This window comes from Macaca thibetana, chromosome 3 (assembly GCF_024542745.1).
Source record: "Macaca thibetana thibetana isolate TM-01 chromosome 3, ASM2454274v1, whole genome shotgun sequence".
NCBI lineage: Eukaryota > Metazoa > Chordata > Mammalia > Primates > Cercopithecidae > Macaca > Macaca thibetana.
Window position 1 is genome coordinate 89222098 of NC_065580.1, and position 22318 is coordinate 89244415.

A 22318-nucleotide genomic window follows, 5' to 3' on the forward strand; every position below is an offset into this window, starting at 1 on the left:
GAACCTGGGAGGCAGAGGTTGCAGTGAGCCGAGATCCTACCATGGCGCTCCAGCCTGGGCCACAAGAGCGAAACTCCATCTCAAAACAAACAAACAAAAACAGTAATACAGTGTGCTAAGTATTAAGAAAGGAGACATGAGAAAGAAAACTGATAACTTTAAGGAAATAAAACGTGAGTTAATTACTTCTCTGGATTATCTTGTTCTTATTATATCTCACTCCCTTTCTTTTTCTTTCTTGCTGGCTCGCTTGTTCTCTTGCTTTCTTCCTTTCTTTCTCTTTCTTTCATATATGCTCTGTGATAAATATCTTGTGCATTCCTATGACTGGCTATCAGCCAACACTTTTTTAAAAACTTACATAAATCGTGAGATGATATCTTATATATGCCAAGGTTCAGTCTAGATATAAGTATTTATTATATATTTATTACTGTGATACTTAGGCATTTTGACATGAGTCCTATTTTATCATAATAAAAATATATCTAAGACAAGACCAGTGAATGTGAGGTCAAGCAGATGTCCTGTGTTGCCCTTATTAAAACAGGTAGATGTTATGTTCTGACAAGCAAGGCATGAATATAATTATGCTCAAATGCTGGATCTGAGCAAATGGAGAGCTTTCATTAGTTTTGGAAGAGAATTTGACTGTTTATTTGAGTAGTATCTGTTTTATTCCTTTTTGACATAATTTTCTAACATGAATGTTATATATTCTCTGAAATCCTCTTGATTTATACCCATTCCCTGTCCCCAGCCATTCATCCACAGTGACCTAAGAGAGTATATCCTTTCATGCTTGTGGTCACATACAAACATAGCATGCGTGCCTGTGTGTGTGTTAATGTGTTGCCTTGTAAAGTGTCCCAGAAGGCAGTTATAATGTAGAACTATTTTGTGCACTATTGAAAAAAGTATATATTTTGAGGAGATTAATTAGAAGAACAATTCTTTACATGTGTGTATATTCCAAAAGTTTACATTTTTAAAAGTTATACTTCATATTCTCAAACAGACACTTTATATTAGCTGTATTCTAATGCAATTCTATCCATGGCTTACTTGTAAGCAAATTAAATGTTAAGTATAATTACACAAGGGCCATTTACCCACTTTTGACTTTTTGCTGCACTGTTTCTTCTAGTGTACCTCTTCCTCCCTTTGTTTTAGGCACTGTGCATCTTCTCAGCACCTTCTCCATAGATACCTTAGGGTAGGGTCATTTAAAAACTATCAGCTCACTTTTATATGGAGGATTTACTATGAGCTGGACTCCATACCAGAATTTTTACGTCTATCGTCCCATCAGCCTTAACAACTCACTCTTTTCATTCAAGAAAATTAATTTTACAGTGTTGAAGTAGATTGAGCAAGGTGGCAGGGCTAGTGCAGAGCTGAAATCCTGACATAGGTTGTATGACACACAAGCCTGTCTTTAACTATTTGTACCTATGATTTCAGTCTTATTTTATCACCAAGCAGGAAACCCGCTTTTCCTAATTTTATTTTTGTCTAAAAGTAGGAAATTCACAATTAAAAACAAGGCAAACAAACATTGGAAAAAATAGGATGATCTTATTTTTCTTTTGCACTGGTTTAGATTTGCCATGATGAAGAAATCCCCTTTCTCAACCCTGCCTCCCAACTTTCCACACATTGCCCTCCTTCCAGTTACTCACTTGGCAGTCTCTGCGGGTGGACCTGACAGTGAGACTTTCCGATATCCTGTTGGATTATCAGGCTTTCCAAACGGTGCAGAGGGAATGCAGGACAGAGCCAACTACGGCCAGGCCACATTTCATTCCTTTGTCGCATGTTGTCACATTGCTATTGTTTTAGATTGGACAAACATCTTCTCACAGCAGTTCTGGGCAAGCCTGAAGCTGTAAGTTACTGACTTCATCAGGTTCAAGTGAAATGCAAATGTTGGCATCTCATCTATGGGTGGTTGGAAAATGCCTTGTTTTATGTTTTGAAAAATGGATGAGTAGAAACTTGAACTGGGCTTTCATTTAGGAAAGTAGGCATTACTGTTGTCAGGTTTAATTTCTCTCCATCCATTTGACAGCTTGTTTCCATGCAGGGTCTTTTAATCACCAATTTAGGATTACATTTTGCCCATTACATGGATAATATGTCCAAAAACTTTAGCAAGCATTGAAAAGCCGTCTTAATTTTATAATTGTAAAAAGCCTCCTGGATTATTTATGTATCTATAGAGGTTTATAAAAGAAACTTTCACTTTACCCTTAAATCGATGTTATTCTGAGATAATTGGCCCAATATAAATAGATTCTTTTAAATACGTAGTGGGCTCCAAAAAAATTCACTTATACAATACCAGCTTATATCATCACAAGGAATTCATATAGATGTATTTCACTATATAATTACAAGTTGATGGTTTCTAATATACAGAAAGTGGCTTGTTGCTTTATTATTAGATGTGATGAAATCCTGTGTTTGGAAAAGAAACAAAATGACCATTTCAGTGGATTAATGTGTAGCATTCATAAACATTCCCAGTGCTGCTTTCATAACTTGGAGACCAAGGGAAGGGACCTAGACCTTTCCTTTTCACTCTACACTGTTAATCTAGTCAGAGACGCTTTTATTGAATGAGGAAAACAATAGTTGGACATGACTATGAGGTAAGAAAACGGGGAAGAAAAGTATCTGGGGAATTAAACCACGTGAGTTGTTTGACTGATGTTGATTCCAGGCAGTTCAAAGAGAAAGGGAAGCTAAATAATTTGGTTGTTTCCCAACCTTGACAAGTAGTTTCATGTGACAGAATGAAAAAATTAGGTCTTGCTAAGGAATTTTTAATATAGTTAAGTGATTTGTGGACATGAAAACTGCCAGTAGGCCAGTAGGTAGCAGTCTCTCTTTTTTTTTTTTTTAAACATATTTTGGTAGCTTGCAAGTTCCTGGTTTAGTTCTTTTTTTCCTGTGTCTTTCAGCTCTTCCTCTAACTACTTACGAAATCTGAGGAACTACAGTGACCCTGAAATGTCATCTGGTCTAGAGTATTCCTCTTCCTGCAGGCAGAAGTGCATCCAGAGCTATGCTCTCATATCCTAAATGTACTTCTACTCTCTTGCTATTAACCTAGTTGTATCAGCTAGCAATATAAATTCCTACAACAGTCTCCGGTCATGGAATAATTGATGATGTTCCCCAAAGACTTATCTATTAACAACCATTACATTTCATTCTGGAAATGAAAATAAAGAAGACATGTTCTTTCCCTTGAGTGGCTCAAAGACCTGTAAACAGATCATTATAATCAAATATGATTCTATCAAATGCATAGTTCACGTGAAGTACAAAATATATCATCCTGATAGATTTTTCAAGAGAAATTTCTGAGGTCTTGCACAATTATTGGTTTTGCAAGATTGGTCAAGATATTCAGCCTTTTTGTTTAATAATTCCATAAACAGCAAATTTTTGAGGTTTACAGTGAGGATTACATGAGAGAACATATCTGAAAGTGCTTTATAAACATGGTAAGCACCTCTAAAATCTTACACAGTATTTATATTCTTCCAAATCTTGGCTATTGTGACAGTGCTGTGACAAACATAGGAGTGCAGATATCTCTTTGATACACCGATTTCCTTTCTTTTAGGTATATACCTAGCAGTAGGATTGCTGAATCATATGGTAGCTCTATTTTTAGTTGCTTGAGGAGCCTCCAGATTGTTCTCCATAATGGTTGTACTAATTTACATTCCCACCACCAGTGTCCGAGGGTTCCCCTTTCTCCACGTGCTCACCTGCATTCATTACTGTCCATCTTTTGGGTAAAAGCATTTTAACTGGGGGGGTGAGATGATGTTTCATTGTAATTTTGATTTTCATTTCTCTGATGATTAGTGATGTTCAACATTTTTTTCATATAGTGTTGGCCATTTGTATGTCTTTTGGGAAGTGTCCATTCAGATCTTTTGCCTATTTTAAAATCAGAATATTAGATTTTTTTCCTGTTAAGTTGTTTGAGTTCCATATATATCCTGGTTATTAATCCCTTGTCAGAGGGGTAATTTGCAAATGTTTCCTCCCATCCTGTGGGTTTTAGCTTCATTTTGCTGATTGTTTCCTTTGTTGGTCACTGTGTTTAATTGGGTTTGCACTGCTTTCCAGTTTACCAAAATAAGGAATTGATCAATGGAGGAAAGGGAGATGATTATGAGTTGGAAGAGAGGGATTCATTGGTTTGAGATTTTGTCTATTTTGAGACCCATTCCAAAACTGTCAATGATTAGCAAAGAGAATAAGGATGCCTTTCCGCACTGTGCCTCTATTTTCTACTCTTAAAGAGAAAAGGAGGAAAACTTGGTCAGAAACTATACTGTCAACTGAAGGATCCTAAAGATTATCAGGGAAAAAAATCCTATTATGTAATTTTTAAAAGGACATAAATTATGCAGTGCTATAAAAGAAGGGAAAACTGCTTATTTGTGTCCTAGTTAAAAACATTGCCCCAACCCCCGCCAAGAAGTCTTGGTTAAGAATTCTACCCTCTTGCTGAGGATTGTATGTTCTGAAAATTCAGTCTTCCTCTTTCTACTTTTGCCTCCCTAAATCCAGTCTTCCATAGCAGCCAGAATGATCATTTCTAAATGCAAACCAAATCATGTTATGGTTAAAACACCCTACTTGCTCCTTCTTCTTTGCAGGATAAAATCCAAACACTTTTACGTGGCCTACAAGGCTGTCATGATCTGATTCTTGCCTCCTCCCCTTGCCTTCATCATCTCCTCCCTTCCCTCTCTCTCTAGGCTCCAGCCACACTGGCCCCCTCTCTTACCTTTGGGGAATCTCATTACATCTCCATGAGTTGTGCCAGCCACTGTTTTGTGTGGAAGGCTCAACCTCCACCTCTTCTCATGGTTCAGTTGTGTTTTGGGGTCTGTCTCAGCTCAGACCTCACCTATTGAGAGGGCTCTTTATTGCCCATCCAAACGAGAGTAAACAGAAACACCCACCTGCTCACCCCTTCCTTCATCGTTCCCTGTCACTTCAAGTTTCATTTTTCAGTTGCTAATTTTCTGCCTCCCCTACTGTGTGCCGGGATCTTGCTTGATTGACCACTCTTTTCCTAAGGCCTGGCATATAGTAAATGCTCAATAAAAAAAATTGTTGGAAGAATGAAAAGATGGGTGGGCAATGTTCTCAAACTAGTTGGAACAAACCTTTAGTTTCCTTCCCAGAAGGGAACATTTATTGAAGTTACTGCAATACTATGAAGTTTTGAGAACCAGAGGAAAACAATTTAATTGCAGGCATTGTTTTGGACAATCATTTAGAGTTAAAAAGATGAAGCAGCATTTATTAAAAATTCACTTGGTGCTTAGATTAATTTAGAACCTCTTTAATATTGCTTAGAAATGGTATTTTTCAGTTTAGACTTCAATTTGTATGAATAATGAAACAATATTTAGAAAATATTTCTTCTCTTGTTATTTAATTTTGGTTCTATTTCCCTAAAATGCACAGAAGCAAAATGACATGGAGTATCATTTTGGCTTGAGGTTGGAGTTCTACTCCAAGTAGACCTCTCAATTTGAAAGCCCTCCAAGCTCTGCATGTTGTTTTTGAGAACAGTTGGTCCATACCTAATCTATTTGTGAATTGAGACAGAATTTTATCATTATTTTTAAATCTAGTTTCCTTGGAGCTTAAGGGAAAGGTTTTATTTTCCAAAGGAAGAATATTACATTTATTTAAAAGAAAAAAAAAAAAGCAAAACAACAAAACAAAACAAAAAAACAACTTGTGCTGTTGCCATTCCCCAAGTACAATCTGTCTTAAAATCTGAGGCAAAATAAGAAAGTGGTGAGTTGCATTGAAGGTCATTTTGCATAGTTTAATAATCATATTCAAACACTTGTATTTAATGATGTGTTGACAATGTCAGAAAATCAGATGTCTATCAGGAACAGATTTACTCTTTATATGATCCTGTTCCTAGTTGATATTTTGTATCTGAAGATGTTTGTTGGGATGCAAAGGATTTCTGTGGGAAACATTAAAATTATAGAAATTAAGTATATTTTATTTAAAAGTATGTATGCTTACAGTGACTTATAGACTTGTATCAAGTTATGTAATTTACACAGAGGTGAACTTAAAGTGCTAACGTGTAAAGATTAGTGACAGTCTTTAAATATTATTTAATGAGTTTTTCATCATGTGCCAACAGAATATATGATGTTAAACATGGAATGTAAGATTCTGAAATTAAGGATTTGGTATAATTATGACCTGGGCAGGGACTGATAAAAATTGAAGTTTAGTTGTAATCCTTGAAGACATTCAGAATTTGGATAAATTACCGTGGTATCTGGCACACAGAACATCTGTTTGAGTATATATAAGTGTGTGTGTTACAAACTCAGAATGGTCATAGGCTGCCCGTGGCATGCTTAGTGTTTGGCCCAATTGCTGTACAGTAGCACGGAGAATAGGGAGACAGCCTGACAGATGAATACAAGTACAGACAAAAGGCAAAGGAGAAGCTGTGCAGCTGCACTCTTCTTCATCTCTGCTGGGTTCTCCTCCAAAGTAACTCACCTGGTGTCAGACGAGTGGCACACGGTGTGTTTTCAGATGAGGCCTCAGCAGAGATTCACACAGGCTTGCACAGTTATCTGTCCCACAGATGTTTCGTCTTCTGTTTTCTAGCCAGCAAGGCAACAGCTCGACTTTGCTAGGGGATCACCTCCAGATGTTCAACCAAAGAGAGACCCTGCCACCCCACTGAGAGTAAGCAGACATCTCCTAACTACATCTGGGGCCACTCAGTGGCAGTACAAATTAGAAAAGGGTTAGCCCATACCAGCTTTGCAGTGGTCATATTTGTAGTTGAGAAACACATAGAAAACAAGAAATTCCAAATACTCACTTTCCTAGTAAATAGTCGGAAATTTACAAATAGCACCAAGTAACTTTTATAGGAAATTATTCAAATCTGGCAGGCAAGAATTTCTCTGTGACTTTTGTTTGTAAATTTTCCTTGCTGAAGTTAATTGAAATTTTTTCCACTGTGACAAATTTGACTGTTTAAACAAAAACAGCCTTAGTCAGATACCTAAAATAAAATAAGAAGTGCAGATTAACTCCCTTTCTGCTTTTATATTTTGCAACACTGGCACCGGATGTCCCATTTGTCTTTTTTGTATTTTGTGAATCTTCACAAAGAGCATATTTTATTCCAGAGAAGATGAAAAGGGGTAGTTATTGCTCCTGTAGACATTGACTTTGTTTTATAGCCTAGGAGAAAAAGTGTCAAAGCACTGTTACTAAGCATTAGTAATTTTTTCAGAAACGTATGAAGCTCCAACTAGGTGTTATGCAATGTATTAGGTACTGGGATATAAAATGATGAAAAACAGGAAGCTCATGCCCTATGAGATTTATATTATAGTCTGGGAAATAACTGTATTGTAAACAGAGATAGCGATATGATGCCAGATAACAATGAGGACTCTAACGAAAATATATTAATGAGATAATAACAGAGGCAAAATATGATAAGAAGGAGCCAGTCAGGCATGTAAAGATTTGAGGGAGCAGAGAGAGCACAGCATAGACTCAGGCCTTGTGGGCGAACAAACTCTGCATGTTTCTATTCACGGGGCAGCCAGAGGCCCGGGTAGCTGGAGCATGTGAAAAAGAGAGAACAATATGCCAACCAAGGTCAGAGGAGTCAGTGGTGCCAGGTTGTTGAAAGTCTGTGGATCATGGTAAGAGGTTTGAATTTTATTATAAGCATAATAGGATGTCAGTGGGGGATTCTAAGCACAGAATTAATGTTACCTAAATTACATTTTAAAAATAATTATTAGAGCTACTGTAAGAGATTGTATTGTTGAGGGCCGAGAGGGCAATCAGGGAGCCCAGAGTGGGGCCTTTGGGTAGCTTAGGGTGAAAATGATGGTATTTAGGAGCGCAGTGGTAGCAGCAGAAATGGAGAAACATGTCAAGATAAAGCCTTTATGTTTGGAGGTTGAATTGCCAGGGCTTGCTCATAAATTAAATGAAAAAGATGAGTGATAGAGAAACAAGGATAAATCCCAAATATTTGGCTCATGCAGTTGGGTAAGGCTGTTTACTCAAATGAGAAAGATTGGGTGATCAATACAGTTGGGTTAGATGGGAATAAAGGTTATCTTTGAGGTATTTAATGTTTATGATGTCTATTAGATATTCTAGATCTAAGAAAAGAAGTTAAGTAAGCAGCTAACTATGCAAGTTTGGAGCTCAGGGGAGAGATTGGAATTGCTTCTATTAATCCAGTTGTCATCAGAATATATAGCTATTTCAGAGCAAAATGTGGAGTAGAATGGTGTAAAAAGTTCTAGGTTTCTACTCTTCTCTTTTTAAATCACAAATTCTTATTTTACAATCTTAGAGATGACTTGTCTTTTTTGGGCATAAGATTCCTTCTTTAAAAAATCAGGGTTTTTAAGAATGTTATTAGAAGATTTTCAAGTGCAGCATTTCATATCTACATGTTTTCTACTCAGAAGTTACTGTTTTATGTCAAGAAACATTTCTTTTACGAACCATGAAGGAATTCTGCTCTTGGAAAAATATCATTTCACTGTTTGGTCTTCTTGCCAAGTGATCACAACGTTATTCATTCTGGCTTTTTTCTTCCCCATGTTTCCTTTGGTACATCAGAAGTGTAGATGAAGCCAAAGAAACTGACCGGAACAAACAGAGGCGGAGCTTGCAGTGAGCCGAGATCCGGCCACTGCACTCCACCCTGGGCGACACAGCGAGACTCCGTCTCAAAAAAAAAAAAAAAAAAAAAAAATTGTTTCTGTATTGCGTGCCGAAAATTGTTATATAAACTGTCATATGCATATCTGTGTCAGTGAGGTTGTAAATACTGACCAGATTTGATTAATAGACTGAACAATGTGATTTCTGGATACTTCAGTGACTTCACAGGTCAGATTTCAGAAGGTCTTCTGTTAAAATGTACATATGCTATGTTCCGTGAAAACTCAGGGATTTGTTAATATTAGAGATTTTCTTTAACTTGCTAACTATGGGAAATTGTATTCTAGTAAATTAACACTCAGTTTGTCTGGTCTTTGGCTGCAATGGTAATAACAGTCTCTTATTTTCAAAAATGCTATGATTTTTGTCTTATTTCCCTTTCTAAAATGCTTCACTTTTGCTGCCACCTATTAATATCATATTTAAATGGCCATTGGGTTTGGCATCATTGCAGTCATTATTGACCTTAACAAGAGATTTTGGTTAAATAATGTGGAGGAAAGCCTAGTTGGCTGGATTCTAAAGAGGATGGGAAAAGAGAAATGAAGACAGTGAAGAGCGATAACTCATGGCATTTTATTGTGAAGGGAGGTATGTAATGGTGTGGATTGGGGAGGAGGTCAAGGAAAGTTTTATTTAAGATGGATGGTACTGCTGAAAGAGTACTAGTGAGAGCATTCCGGCAGAGAGGGGATATGTGTGATGGAGGACACAGTAGATAATTGCAGGAGTGGAAGGGATCCAGGGTGTAAGCCAAGGGTTGACTGAGATAGAAGAGCAGACATTTCATTCATTGCAACAGCAGGAGGGGTGGATGGGATTGCTTAATAAATGTGCTAGTAGCAGCAGGCTGAGTTTCTCTTCTGATGCTTCCATTTTCTCAATGAAATGAGAAGCAAAGGTATCAGCAGGGAGTGAGGAAAAGGGGGAAATGTTAGAGATTTGAAGGGAGAGGAGGTAGTATAAGACAGTGAGAGTAAATTAACTGGAAAAGTGGAATAGGCTTGCCAGGCAGCACTGAGACTCCATTGGAGGGTGTAGTCATGAATTTGGAGAACACTCAACGTGATCGTAATTTGTTTATTTGTTTCCTAGCTCATTCAGCTGCTTGGGTTTGGCAGAGATTTAGTATTGACTAAGGTTAGAAGTCTTATTTGTCCAGTGAAAACCCATATTGAAAGGGGCAGGAGCACTGATGGTAATATAAAGGAATGGTTTTCAATGAAGTATGGAACCTTGTCCAGAAAGGAGGGAAGTGAGCAAATGAAGGGGACAATATGTAGTGAGAGTGTGGCTTGGAAAACCCACTGGAATGAGGGATGGTTGGTGTCAGAATATTCTAAGAAAGAGCCAGAAGAAAGGAATGATGTTTGATATTGAGATTTAGAGGAATGCAGGGTTACTGATAAAGATTAGGTCTCAGGTAAGGTCATAATGTTGGGGAATGAGGTAGAGTGGAGGACTGGACCATTGGAGGTTGAGAGGTTGAGACACTGAGAGGCCATGTTGTGGCCAGGGATTAGGAAGGAGAAGAATTGTAACAGAAGAGTCTTTTTACTTGGTGGGTGATATTTTTGGCTTCCTCTTAGTTATTGAATATTTCCCTGTAATGTCAGACATCCAGAAACTAGCTAGGGTTCAAAGTCATGGTCCCCCCCCACCCCCCAGAAAGCAGGGACTTCTGACATGGTATTTCCTGGATACTGGTTCTCTGGCTAACCTTTCATCCAGCACACTCAGTTCCTATTCCACAGCCACACATCCCATAAAGTTCTTCTGGTATCCTCAAGAGGCCCTTATTGGCAGGATCTTTTGAACACCTCTCCGGGTATCTACTTGACTCCTTAGTGTCATTGGTCTACTAGCTCTACTGAGCAGGTTCCAAATAACTTTTCAGCTATGCTGTATTAGTGAGAGGGAGAGTTTCTACAGCTCAGTGAGCATTTGTCCAGTCTTCTTACAGTTGGTTTCTCTGATGGGCTCCTGCAGCCTCCTTCACCTGGCTAATATCTTTTCTCAGATAAATCCCTTCTTCCCACAAGCTCCCCTCACCTGCTCTTATTTGTAGTCTGAGGTATGAGTAAGGGTTGCAACACTGACTGATAGTCTCTCTCCCCCTCTCTCTCTGAATAATTAGTGGATGTTTGTTACTCAGTGTCCTTATTCCAGCCAAAACTAGGAATTTTTCTTTAATATCTTGTTTGTTTCTATGCTGTTGCGTATTCTTTCTTTAACAGCCGATTAAATGGGATCCTACAACTTTGTAGTCAAAATTTAGGACTATTATATTATCTCTTTTATCCAGAATCTCAGTAGTATCCAAAGTATTATATATTAAAGAAGAGCCGATTAGTATTCAGAATTGGGACAAAAGTCCTGCCAATAGTTTCCTAAAATATACTTAAAGTCATCTAAACCATGATTAAATGAATGTGTCCTCCTTCTCCTGACTGGCCAGTAACAATGGATGTTAGATGATAGGCACAAAGGAAATTCATATTCAAATTTCTTCATTGTGATATGCGTTTTGATTGGTATATGTTTTCTTAGCTTGATCATGTCTGACTTACTTTGGTGATATTTAGGCCTTATATGTGTTTTTCCTAAGTTATATTTTATTTCTCTAGATTCTTACTCTTCACCCAAATGTATTATAACTTGTATCATCTACTTTAACATTATCTTTCAGCATTTTCCTCCGATCTGTTCTCAAACTCCACTAGACTTTTGGTGGCTTAGATGCGCTGGTCTCCTTTTCCAATCCAAGGTCCCCACAAACTCTGCCTTCTACCAGAAATGCTCCCCACCCTTATTTCCACCCCTGCTTCCCACCCCTCATACATGTAACTAACTCCTTTCCATCCTTCATCCTTCGTGTCTAAACCTAAACATAACACTTCCTCAGCTTAACTCTCTTGACAATCCCCATTTCCACTGCTATGCCAAGCGGTATGTGCTCTTATAACACCTTGTGTTTCTTTCTTCAAAGCATTTTATCATACTTGAAAATAGGAATAAGTATTTGAAGCCTTTCTAAGACATTCACTATAAGCTCCATGAGGGCAGAGCAGTGGCTATTTTTCTAGTGCTTAGCATGGTGTCTTGAACATAGTGGCACTCAGTAAATATTTGTTGAACAAATGAATGAAAATTCCTAATAAATCTACATGCAGTGAAACTAAAGGGCTTTGTTAGTGTTATCAGGGCCATTTGAGGTTGTCTGGACTGCAGGAAAGTCTATAAGCCTAAAGAGGATGAGGTGTCCATCTAAGTCTGAGTACTTAAGTATTCACATTTTAAAACATGTATTTTTTAATTATGTGTGAGTAGGAGGTAAGCATGAATTTGACAAAGAAAAATCTGCATTCATGTTTATGGTGGTAGTATTATAAGTGTGCTGCTAGTTACAATAATTGCCATGTTGCTTACATAGGCACTGACTTAGCAGAAAACTAACAACTCTTGAAAACACAGTTCAAGGTCTACAGATGATTTAGTCCACAGGGCCATTGTGAAATAAAACAAATGGCCATTGTGAGATGAAATAATCTTGAGACTTTTTCCTCATTTATTGAGCTTTCATGTTATGGTATTTTGCTATTGTTTAAGTTAGGCATATTGTCAATTATCTTTTAAAATCATTAAGCAGTTAATTCATTGACTTCTGAAAACTAAGTTCAATCTGATTTATAAAATAAAATGTCTAAATAATGATTTTCAAATTAAAAAATAATTTCCTGATTCTTTTCTAATACTTAATTTCCATTTGAGTCTGTTCGTAAAGCATTTTATTATTTTTTTTAAATCTTACACCTTTCTAAAGTTCAGAATATCAAAATGAATATTTCTGTGTCTTCCAAATATATATAAGAAGGCACTTTTTCATTTGACTATAGTTTCTCTGTATAGGTACGAGAAAATTAGACAAAGACTATTAGCATTTGTGTTCTGGCTTTTACAGCGTTTAACATTCGTTGAAAAATGATATTGACAACATTTTTTATCACCCCCTTTATCTTTTGAGAAAAGTATTATTCCCAGGTTCAACTTTCAAAACTTGTCCTTTTGAAAGTTTCAGAGTTTCCATGGATAATTTATTTACCTTTTTGTACACCATGTTCTAACTGCATTAAAGAGTGATCCATTAAAAAGAAAAAACAACCCAACACTTAAAGACCTCATTCCCTGCCTACTAGACCCACACAATATGGAATAATGGGACTACTTCAGATTTCGTATTACTGAGGAAACTTGTTGCCTACAAGTTCATTCTGAAATATGTGTTCAATGATTAGAAATCACAGTGTATAAGTTATTAGAAATCAAAGTGTAATTTGCTTCTCTGTTACCATCAAGAACTACTGAATTTTGAACCCCTGAACACTCTCTTCTAGCTGCTTTCGAAATCTATTGAACAACTGAAGCAACCAGGCAGTCACCTTGAGGAGGCAGAGGAAGAGCTTCAGGGGGACCAGGCGATGCAGGAAGACAGAGCGCCCTCTAGTGGCAACAGCACTAGGAGCGACAGCAGTGCTTGTGTGGATGACACACTGGGACAAGTTGGGGCTGTGAAGGTCAAGGAGGAACCAGTGGACAGTGATGAAGATGCTCAGATCCAGGAAATGGAATCTGGGGAGCAGGCTGCTTTTATGCAACAGGTAATAGGCAAAGATTTAGCTCCAGGATTTGTAATTAAAGTCATTATCTGAACATGAAATGCATTGCAGTTTTGGTAAATGGATATGATTTCCTATCAGTTTATATTTCTTGATGATTTGAGTTCAGTGTTTAAGGATTCTAACTAATGCAGATATATGTATATATCTATACAGAGGTCTCTCTATATACTGATCTCTATATAGATATCAAGGTTTCATTGAAAATCCACTGGTAAGGAAATATCTGTTACACTAAAATTATGATATATAATATCTGAGCAATTGATAGGCTTTAAATTTATCCCAAAGCCTGCTACACCAATTACTTCTAAGGAAAACAAATTCACTGTTATTTTTAGTTTATGTGTTGAGATCAGTGACTGCTGGATAGTCTCCCAGTCTGATCAATGAAGCATTCAATTAGTTTTTGATTTTTTTGCAACATGTAGAATTCAATTTTCACATCACTGTAGATAATGTATCATACTATAGTCTTGAACACTGTTAAAGGTAGTCTGCCCCTTCCTTCCTCTCTCTTTTTTTAGTTAAGTAGAAATGTTCTGGTCACCATGCCAGTAGTCCTAGGTTATTGTGTAGGTTGCAATTGAACATATTAGGAATACAGGTGGTTTTAAATATATAGATGCAAATTGCAGCACTACTTTCAATATTAGATTATGTCTCACATAGCACTGCTCATTTTACTTTTATTTTGTGTAATTTGATGACACTGTCTATCAAAAAAGAGCAAATGAAGCAGATGCGAATGTTGGTGAGAAGTAATGTGCAGCATAATGGTCCAATCAGATACAATATTGTATCTACAATTGCAAAAAACACAGTAACAGGATGAATATTATCTGATATCAAGTCAAAATCAGTTTGAAAAGAAGAAGGTGTATCATATTTTATATTGTCACTAGAATCTCTTAAGTATAATTCCATAATGTCATGGCCATATACCATAGCATTCTGACAAATAACAATTGGAAAAGATAGGTTTAACAAAAGAATTTACTTGTACATAATGCACCTTCAGGAGGACTATGTCCTTTGATGCTATAAAATACAAACAACTTTGAAGGCAACAGAAGACACTGTTTATTCAAGTCAGTTCTTTGTCAGGTTCCTGCTGTTCTCCTACAGAAAAGTGATTCTGTGAGGCTGAACAGGAAATGCCTTGTGGAAACAGGAAGTCCAAGTGATTCATGTACTGAGGAATGTAGGAAAAAAAATCTGAGGATAGTGTTTTACTCTTTCTGTTTTTAAAGGGCACTCTATGAATTGATTTATTGTCTAAGAAAATAACACCACAAGTAGGGAAATTGTTACGGAAGCTTTTCACTGGAACATTTCCTTCATATTCCCTTTTGATATGTTTACCTTGTTTTATAGGTTTACTTTTGTTAAGCTAGTTAAAGGTTCGTTGTATTAAGACCCCTTTAATATGGATAATCCAAATTGACCTAGAATCTTTGTGAGGTTTTTTCTATTAAAATATTTATATTTCTAAATCTGAGGTATTTCAAGGTGTAGTATCCTATTTCAAAGGAGATATAGCAGTTTTGCCAAATGTAGACATTGTTCAACTGTATGTTATTGGCACGTGTTGTTTACATTTTGCTGTGACATTTAAAAATATTTCTTTAAAAATGTTACTGCTAAAGATACATTATCCTTTTTAAAAAAGTCTCCATTCAAATTAAATTAACATAACTAGAAGTTAGAAAGTTTAAAACTTTTCCATATAATGAAAGTCCTTCTGATAATTTGACAAATAGCTATAATAGGAACACTCCCTATCACCAACATATTTTGGTTAGTATATTCCTTCATATTAAAATGACTTTTTGTCAGTTGTTTTGCATTAAAAATATGGCATGCCTAAGATAAAATTGTATATTTTTTCCATCTCATAAATATTCATTTTCTTCAAAGTCTTTTTTCAATCTCATAAAAAAGGGATAGTGCATCTTTTAAAATACATTTTATTTGGGGAGGAACATGTGGCTGAGCAGACTTTTGTATAATATTACTTCAAAGATATGTAATCACAAACAAAAAAAAACTATTTTTTATAATGTCATTTGAGAGAGTTTCATCAGTACAGTTGGTGGACGTTAATTGTTTGAATTTGATAGTCTTTGAATTTAATCAAGAAACTACCTGGAACCAGTGAAAAGGAAAGCTGGACTTAAATAATCTTAGAATTAATTGATAAATGTCTCTTTTAAAATCTACTGTATTTATTATAATTTACACCCTCGAAGGTGATCTCTTGTTTTGTGTTGTAAATATATTGTTTGTATGTTTCCCTTCTTGCCTTCTGTTATAAGTCTCTTCCTTTCTCAAATAAAGTTTTTTTTAAAAGATCCCCTTTCATACACTTGGCTTTGTGTAAACTTGCCGTATTTAATCGAAGTTGAAGCTTGCACACTAGATCTCATATATCAAAATATATTGCCAGTCTTTGTTGAAACAAGAAAATAAAGACATTTTGAGCAGTTACATCTAATACCATTAAAAACAATAAATTCAGCAATAATGACTTTCAACTATTTACATCCAAAATTATCAAATAGCTAACACATGTAAAATTTGCTTCATTTTCCTTTTGCCAGTGTAACCTTTTTCATGATATGTTATCATGTTTGGTATTTAAATTAAAATGTCAACTTCTAAATATAAAACTTTATCTAAATAGTTGTCAGTTCCTAACTTTGCTCACCTTAAAAATTATTTTTAAAAAGCTTAACACAATCCCTTGAATATAACAAGCACTCAGTAAATATTAAAATGAATAATATTCCAAGTGTTGTAATAATTATGTCTATTACAGTGAGATCTTGAAATACAAGTAGAAAGTGACAGCACATAAATTTAAAGAGAAAATAATAATTAAATGATCTCCCCTTCTATGGTAACAATTATTATAATACCAGCGTGAGGAACAGGAGCCTGATTGAAGTAAAGGCAACTCTGCCATACTCTAAGTCACATCAGTATTGCATTAGAGTATCGAGAAATCTGGAGCTATAACTATTGACTGTTACAGATGGATTATCATTTTATAGTGCCATAAATTTGAGAATACAGTCAGAATTCTGGAAATACCATTATTGCTAATTATAATTTCCTGAAATTTGCCTTTGAACTATAAAATTACAGGACTAACTTGGTACCAGAGATCCTAAAATATGAGTTAGAGAAATCAATTAAAAATGGTTTTATAGTGTATATCTGATTTCTGAAGTGTTATATAGGGTGACTGTTTTAATACAAAGCATCAATCTAGCATTAGAAACCTTTTCTTTAGAAAAAATAGTTATTGCCAAGTCTTGAAATAAATAATCATTAGATTTTTTTTCTTCTGGCAGTAAAGTTCACCTTCTCATTGCTGAAGGTGGTCGATGAAGTGTGGACTGCTACTTTTCATAGATCTGAGAAAGAGAGTCTTTTAGAAATTGCTATATATTGTTGTATGCTCCTTTTTTTCAAAGGATGTTGAAAAGGAATTCAGACACTAAACCTTTTGTTGAAACCTAGTACTTAATAGATATATTGTTTTTAATTTGGCATTTCTTCATGTTTTTTTCAATAATTGAAGCGTACAATTTTGAATCGCTGTAATATGTATAAATTGTGGGTGTACGATTGAAGGTTTACAATGATAAATAATTTGAGGTCTCCAATTGTAACTGATTATATCAGGAACTTGGAGATACAAAAGAATGAGTTTCAGACTATTATTCCCTTTATTATTGATCACTCCTTCATCTCCATTTCAAGAGGAAAATATAGAAGGCAATCAAAGAATTTGGGCAAATACAAAGGATATTGGGAATGTGACTTTTCAGTCATGCCAACATGTCTATGTAGGCTTAAAAATGTTTATATTCTTGTTGTTACATGTCATTTTATAATAACATCTTTGAGGCTGTAAACTGTGTTTAGGCAATGCAACTTTTGGGGATCATTTTGATTGACAAAAAGATGTTTACTTTTATCTATTATACACACACAGTGTGCAAGCACTTCATATCTATTAGCTCATTTGGTCCTCATAATAACCTGATGAAGGAAGTATTATTATCATCCCACTGTAAGATGAGAGCACCACAACACAGATAAATTAAAGTCAAGGTCACTGATTTAGGAGGTCTAGCTTTAATTTGAACCCACGTACTTTGGCACCAGAGTCCCTGTTCTCAACCTTACCATTGTGCTGTGTTGGTGCAACGATTCTTTATATCTGCCCGATATGCTTACTTCTGTCCAATTTATTCAATTGTTTCTCTATCTCTCCTCATTAGCATTTACCAAACTGTCTTGAATCAATAATCTTTTTTTTTTTTTTTAATTTTTTTAGTTTTGTTGAGATGGAGTCTTGCTTAGTCGCCCAGGCTGGAGTGCAGTGGCGCGATCGCAGCTCACTGCAAGCTCCGCCTCCCGGGTTAACGCCATTCTCCTGCCTCAGCCTCCCTAGTAGCTGGGACTACAGGCGCCCACCACCGCGCCCAGCTAATTTTGTGTGTGCATTTTTAGTAGAGACGGGGTTTCACCCTGTTAGCCAGGATGGTCTGGATCTCCTGACCTCGTGATCCGCCCGCCTCAGCCTCCCAAAGTCCTGGGATTACAGGCTTGAGCCACCACACCCAACCGATTCAATAATGTTTTTTTAATAGCTTCTATATGAGCTTAGTGATTAGAGCTTTTTTTTTTTTTTTTTTTTTTTTTTTAATTCTAGTGAGGGTTAGGGTTAGATGAGGGTTCTAATCCTGCACACATTTTGTTCAACCATTTTTAATCGTGAAAATGTGTAGACTTCTTTTTTCTGACCATAGCCAGTCCTAGGAGGGAGTGAAACAGAGAGGCCACACTTGGTTAACTTTTAGGGGAAAGGAGAAAGGATTTCAGCAGATTCAGAGCTCTCCTTTACTTCTTACCTTCATTCCCCAGCCAGTGCAAAGAAAGTCCAATTTCTAAACCATCAGGACGCTGCCTTTTACAGACTTTTTAAACCTACCAAGGACGCACCTGATAATAATTTTGACTTCAGTAGTCTGTATAAAACGTTGTGGAAGGGAAAAATAGAGACAGTTGTCACGTTCTAGACCTCCTAAGTGGTATTCTAGTGGAAAGATGCATGACAATCCTCTTGAGGGAAACAGGTTCTGACCACACCCGTAGAGGTTCTGATTCTGTTGTTCTGACTAGGAGCCCAGTCATCTACCTTTTTCAAGCCCTTTGAAGAATCTGATTCAGAAATAATGTTTTAGAGATGGCCAGGTGCCCTAACCACCTTCTGAAATCTGGCCTGATTTTTAATAGCTTTTACCTAAGATCCTCGAGTTCTCTGATTCATAGTTTTCAAAATATCCTGTCTCCTATTTTTGTATATTGTTCTAGGCTTCTTCTGCATTTTAACTAAAGTATAGGCGATTCTCACTATATTTACTGGAATTACTTCAATAAGTTTTTGAATATTCATGGTGCTGTGCAGCCGTCACTAGTATCTAATTCCAAAACACTTCCATTAACCCCAACTCAAAAAAAAATCTTGTACCAACTAAGCAGTCGCTCCCACCCCACGCTCCTTCTTGCCCCTGACAACCACTAAGCTGCTTTATATCTCTGTGGATTTGCCTACTGTGGATATTTCATATAAATAAAATCATGCATTATGTGGCCTGTTGTGCCTGGCTTCTTTCCTTATGCAGAAGATTTTCAGGGTTCATCCATGGGATCAGTACTTCATTCCTTCTTATGGCTGAGTAATATTCCCTTGTATAGCTATACAACATTTTGCTTATTCATTCATCAGTTGAACACACAGTTTTCACTTTTTTTGTCTATTATGAGTAATGCTGCTGTCATCATTCATGTACAAGGCTTTTGTGAGAAGATGTATTTTCATTTCTTCTGGGTATATATCTAGGAGTGAAATTTCTGGGTCATATGGTAACTGTTTAACTTTTTGAGGAACTGTCAAACTGTTTTCCACATAGCTGAACTATTTTAATTTCCTGCTACAATGTATGAGGGTTCCAGTTCCTCCCGATCTTCTCCGTTTGTTATTTTCCCTGCTTTATTGATGGTAGCCATCCTAGTGGGTATGCAGTGCTATCATTGTTGCTTTGATTTCTGTTTCATTAATGACTAATGATGTTGAGCATCTTTTTATTTGCCTATTGGCCATTTCTATAACTTCTTAGGAGCAGCATCTATTCAAGTCCTTTGCCCATTTTCTAGTTGACTTGCTTGTCTTTTTGTTGTTGAGTTGTAAGTGCTTTTAGATATATTTTCGGTAGTAGACCTTTATCAGGTATATAAGTTGCAAATATTTTCTCCTATTCTGTCAGTTTTCTTTTCATTTTTTTAAGTGTTCTTTTATGAACAAAAGTTTTGAATTTTGCTGAAGTCCAGTTTATCTATTTTTCCTTTTGCTACTTGTGCTCTTGGTATCATATTTTAAAAACTAACCTAATCCAAGGTTATAAAGATTTACACTTATGTTGCCTTCTTAGAGTTTCATTAATATAAATGTAGCCCTTAATATTAGGTCTTTGATCCATTTTGTATCATACACATTGTTTTTCAAATAATATTTTTCCATGCATTTAAGTTTTTTTAAAGAGATATGAATTTCATGATTATTGGACTTTATTTTCTCATACATTATCTTCATTTTCCTTATTTCTACTAGTTGATGCAAAAGTAATTGCAGTTTTTGCAATTAAGATCCTACCCTGGTCACTCACTTTTACTAATTACAGTTGGATTTTATGTTGAAGCCAGGTGTGGAAGCGTGTCTGTAGACCTAGATACCTGAGAGGTTAGGGCAGAAGGATTGTTGAGCCCAGGAGTTTGAGGCTGCACTGAGCTATGATCGTGCCACTGTGCTCTAGCCTGAGTGACAAAACAAGAGCATATCTTTAAAAAAAATTATGTGGAACTAATGTTCATGTCTTCGCTTTGATCTTCATGCCTCTGTTGACAGAATTTCTGGAGAAAGAACCCTAGTTTTGCTCTGTCCAAACTAGTAGCCACATGTACCTATTGAACGTTTAAAATGCGGCTGGCAAGAATTGTGGTACAACCTATGTAGAAAATGCACACCAGATTTCAAAGATATAGTACAAAATGTGTACTACTATTTCATTAAGAATGATGTCTATTGATTACATATTGAAATAATATTTAAAATATATATTAAGTCATATAAAATCATTAAAATTAATCTTACTTGTTTTACTTTTTAAATGTGACTATTCAAAAAGAGTATATATGGCTTGCATTTGTGACTCACATATTTTTATTTGTATTTATGTTTCTGCTTTAGATCATCTTCACCTCATTTTGTATTTTGTTAATTGATAGATCTCATCACATCAATTTGAAAATCGATGGGTTCTAAAACTTGAACAAATGAATATTTACTCCTGCCAGTATCATTCTGTTGCTCTTAATTAATATAGAGGCATAAAATGTTAGTGTTAGCAGAGATCTGAGCCATCTTAATGGTTTAAGGTTTAAAGATCCTTCTCCTTTACCTTAAAGACAACTCAGAGTCTACCAAGTGTTTTATTACCAATATTAGTTGTAAGGAGAATTCACTTATTGCTCCATTCTCATCTCAAAGTTAGTAAATTCATCCATAATATGTGCTGGTTTTTCCTGCTTTTCTTTGTTGTTGTGGTTGTTGTTGTTGTTGATGATGATGATGAGACCACCATTTAGACAGTGGGATAGATGATCATGTAGTCATCTTTGATTATCTTCATTCCTTTATCTCCTATAGGCAGTTGGTCCTCCTGTTTCTGATTTCAGATCATCATATTTCTTCACTTCCCCTTTGGCTTTGCTTTCTCCAGCTACTAGTGAACAGTAAAACAAATCCATGCTTCTCTCCTTGCAATAACCTCCTTTTATATCAGTGTGATATTTTTACTAATTCAGTTAACTTACTGTAAAATACCAATACCATTTTCCCATTTTCTGTGGTACAACCTACAGTAATTTCTTTCTACTATTTCACTTACATGGTATCAGAGAGCTATAGTCCTCATAACTCAACCTTTATACTCTGACCAGGCACTCACTTCTCCCATATGCCATCTGTGATTTCTCCAGCCCTTCTGAATGCTCCAACTTGAAATCAGTTCCGTAGTTTCCCGTGTAATCCTTCTTTAATCATTATCTGTGTGGCATTATATCTTTTTGCTTTTTGAGGTCAGGGAAAATGTACTCTATTGTGTTCACCATTGTTCCTAGAGCCACTCAGGGAACCTATGAAATGCTCAGCTGAACTTTATTTTAATGGTTTTTGTTTTACATTGTTCTTATTCAGATGTAAATGGCTAAAGGCCATTTTATTCATACTGTGATTTTATTTTCACTTTTGTTTTCTATGAGAAATGTGGAGTCATTTTTTATTTGATGGACTATTTCTTGTCCTCAGTGTCCTCCTTAGTAATATATTTTTTAAACTGGCTTTAGTAAAAATAGCTACCATGTTTTAATTTTCAGCTAATGGTAAATGATGGAAACTTTTTTCTTTATGAATTTATTATTTAACAGTACTCACACCTTATTAATTTTTATAATTTATATTTATATATGAATTGACTATGACTTCTAATATCTAGCATACACTTTTAGATAAAAATATAATATCTAGATTAATTTGAATGACCTCTTTATAGTATTAATTTTTCTATTTCCATGTATTCTATAGATAGTTTTTTAAAGTGAGGGCTTGGAAAGAAGACAAAATGATTCATATTAATCTTTCTTAGAGTCAATCAGCCTCCTCGTTATGCATATTTAAAGAAAACTTACTGAATGTGGAAATTGAT

General features: G+C 35.8%; 1 protein-coding gene across 37 annotated transcripts in view; it reads left to right on the top strand.

Annotated features, from left to right (window-relative positions):
- HDAC9 (histone deacetylase 9) overlaps positions 1–22318 on the top strand; it is a 927498-nt gene that overhangs the window by 570443 nt on the left and 334737 nt on the right. For 17 of the 37 annotated variants that reach the window (XM_050783067.1, XM_050783066.1, XM_050783061.1 and 14 more), the window contains 2 exons: positions 6697–6777; positions 13197–13460. In XM_050783067.1, coding sequence (XP_050639024.1) covers positions 6697–6777; positions 13197–13460 — 345 coding nt within the window. Of the gene's footprint in view, positions 1–6696; positions 6778–13196; positions 15833–22318 lie in introns of those variants that run through there. The other 20 variants (XM_050783089.1, XM_050783097.1, XM_050783098.1 and 17 more) reach the window with 2 other exon arrangements.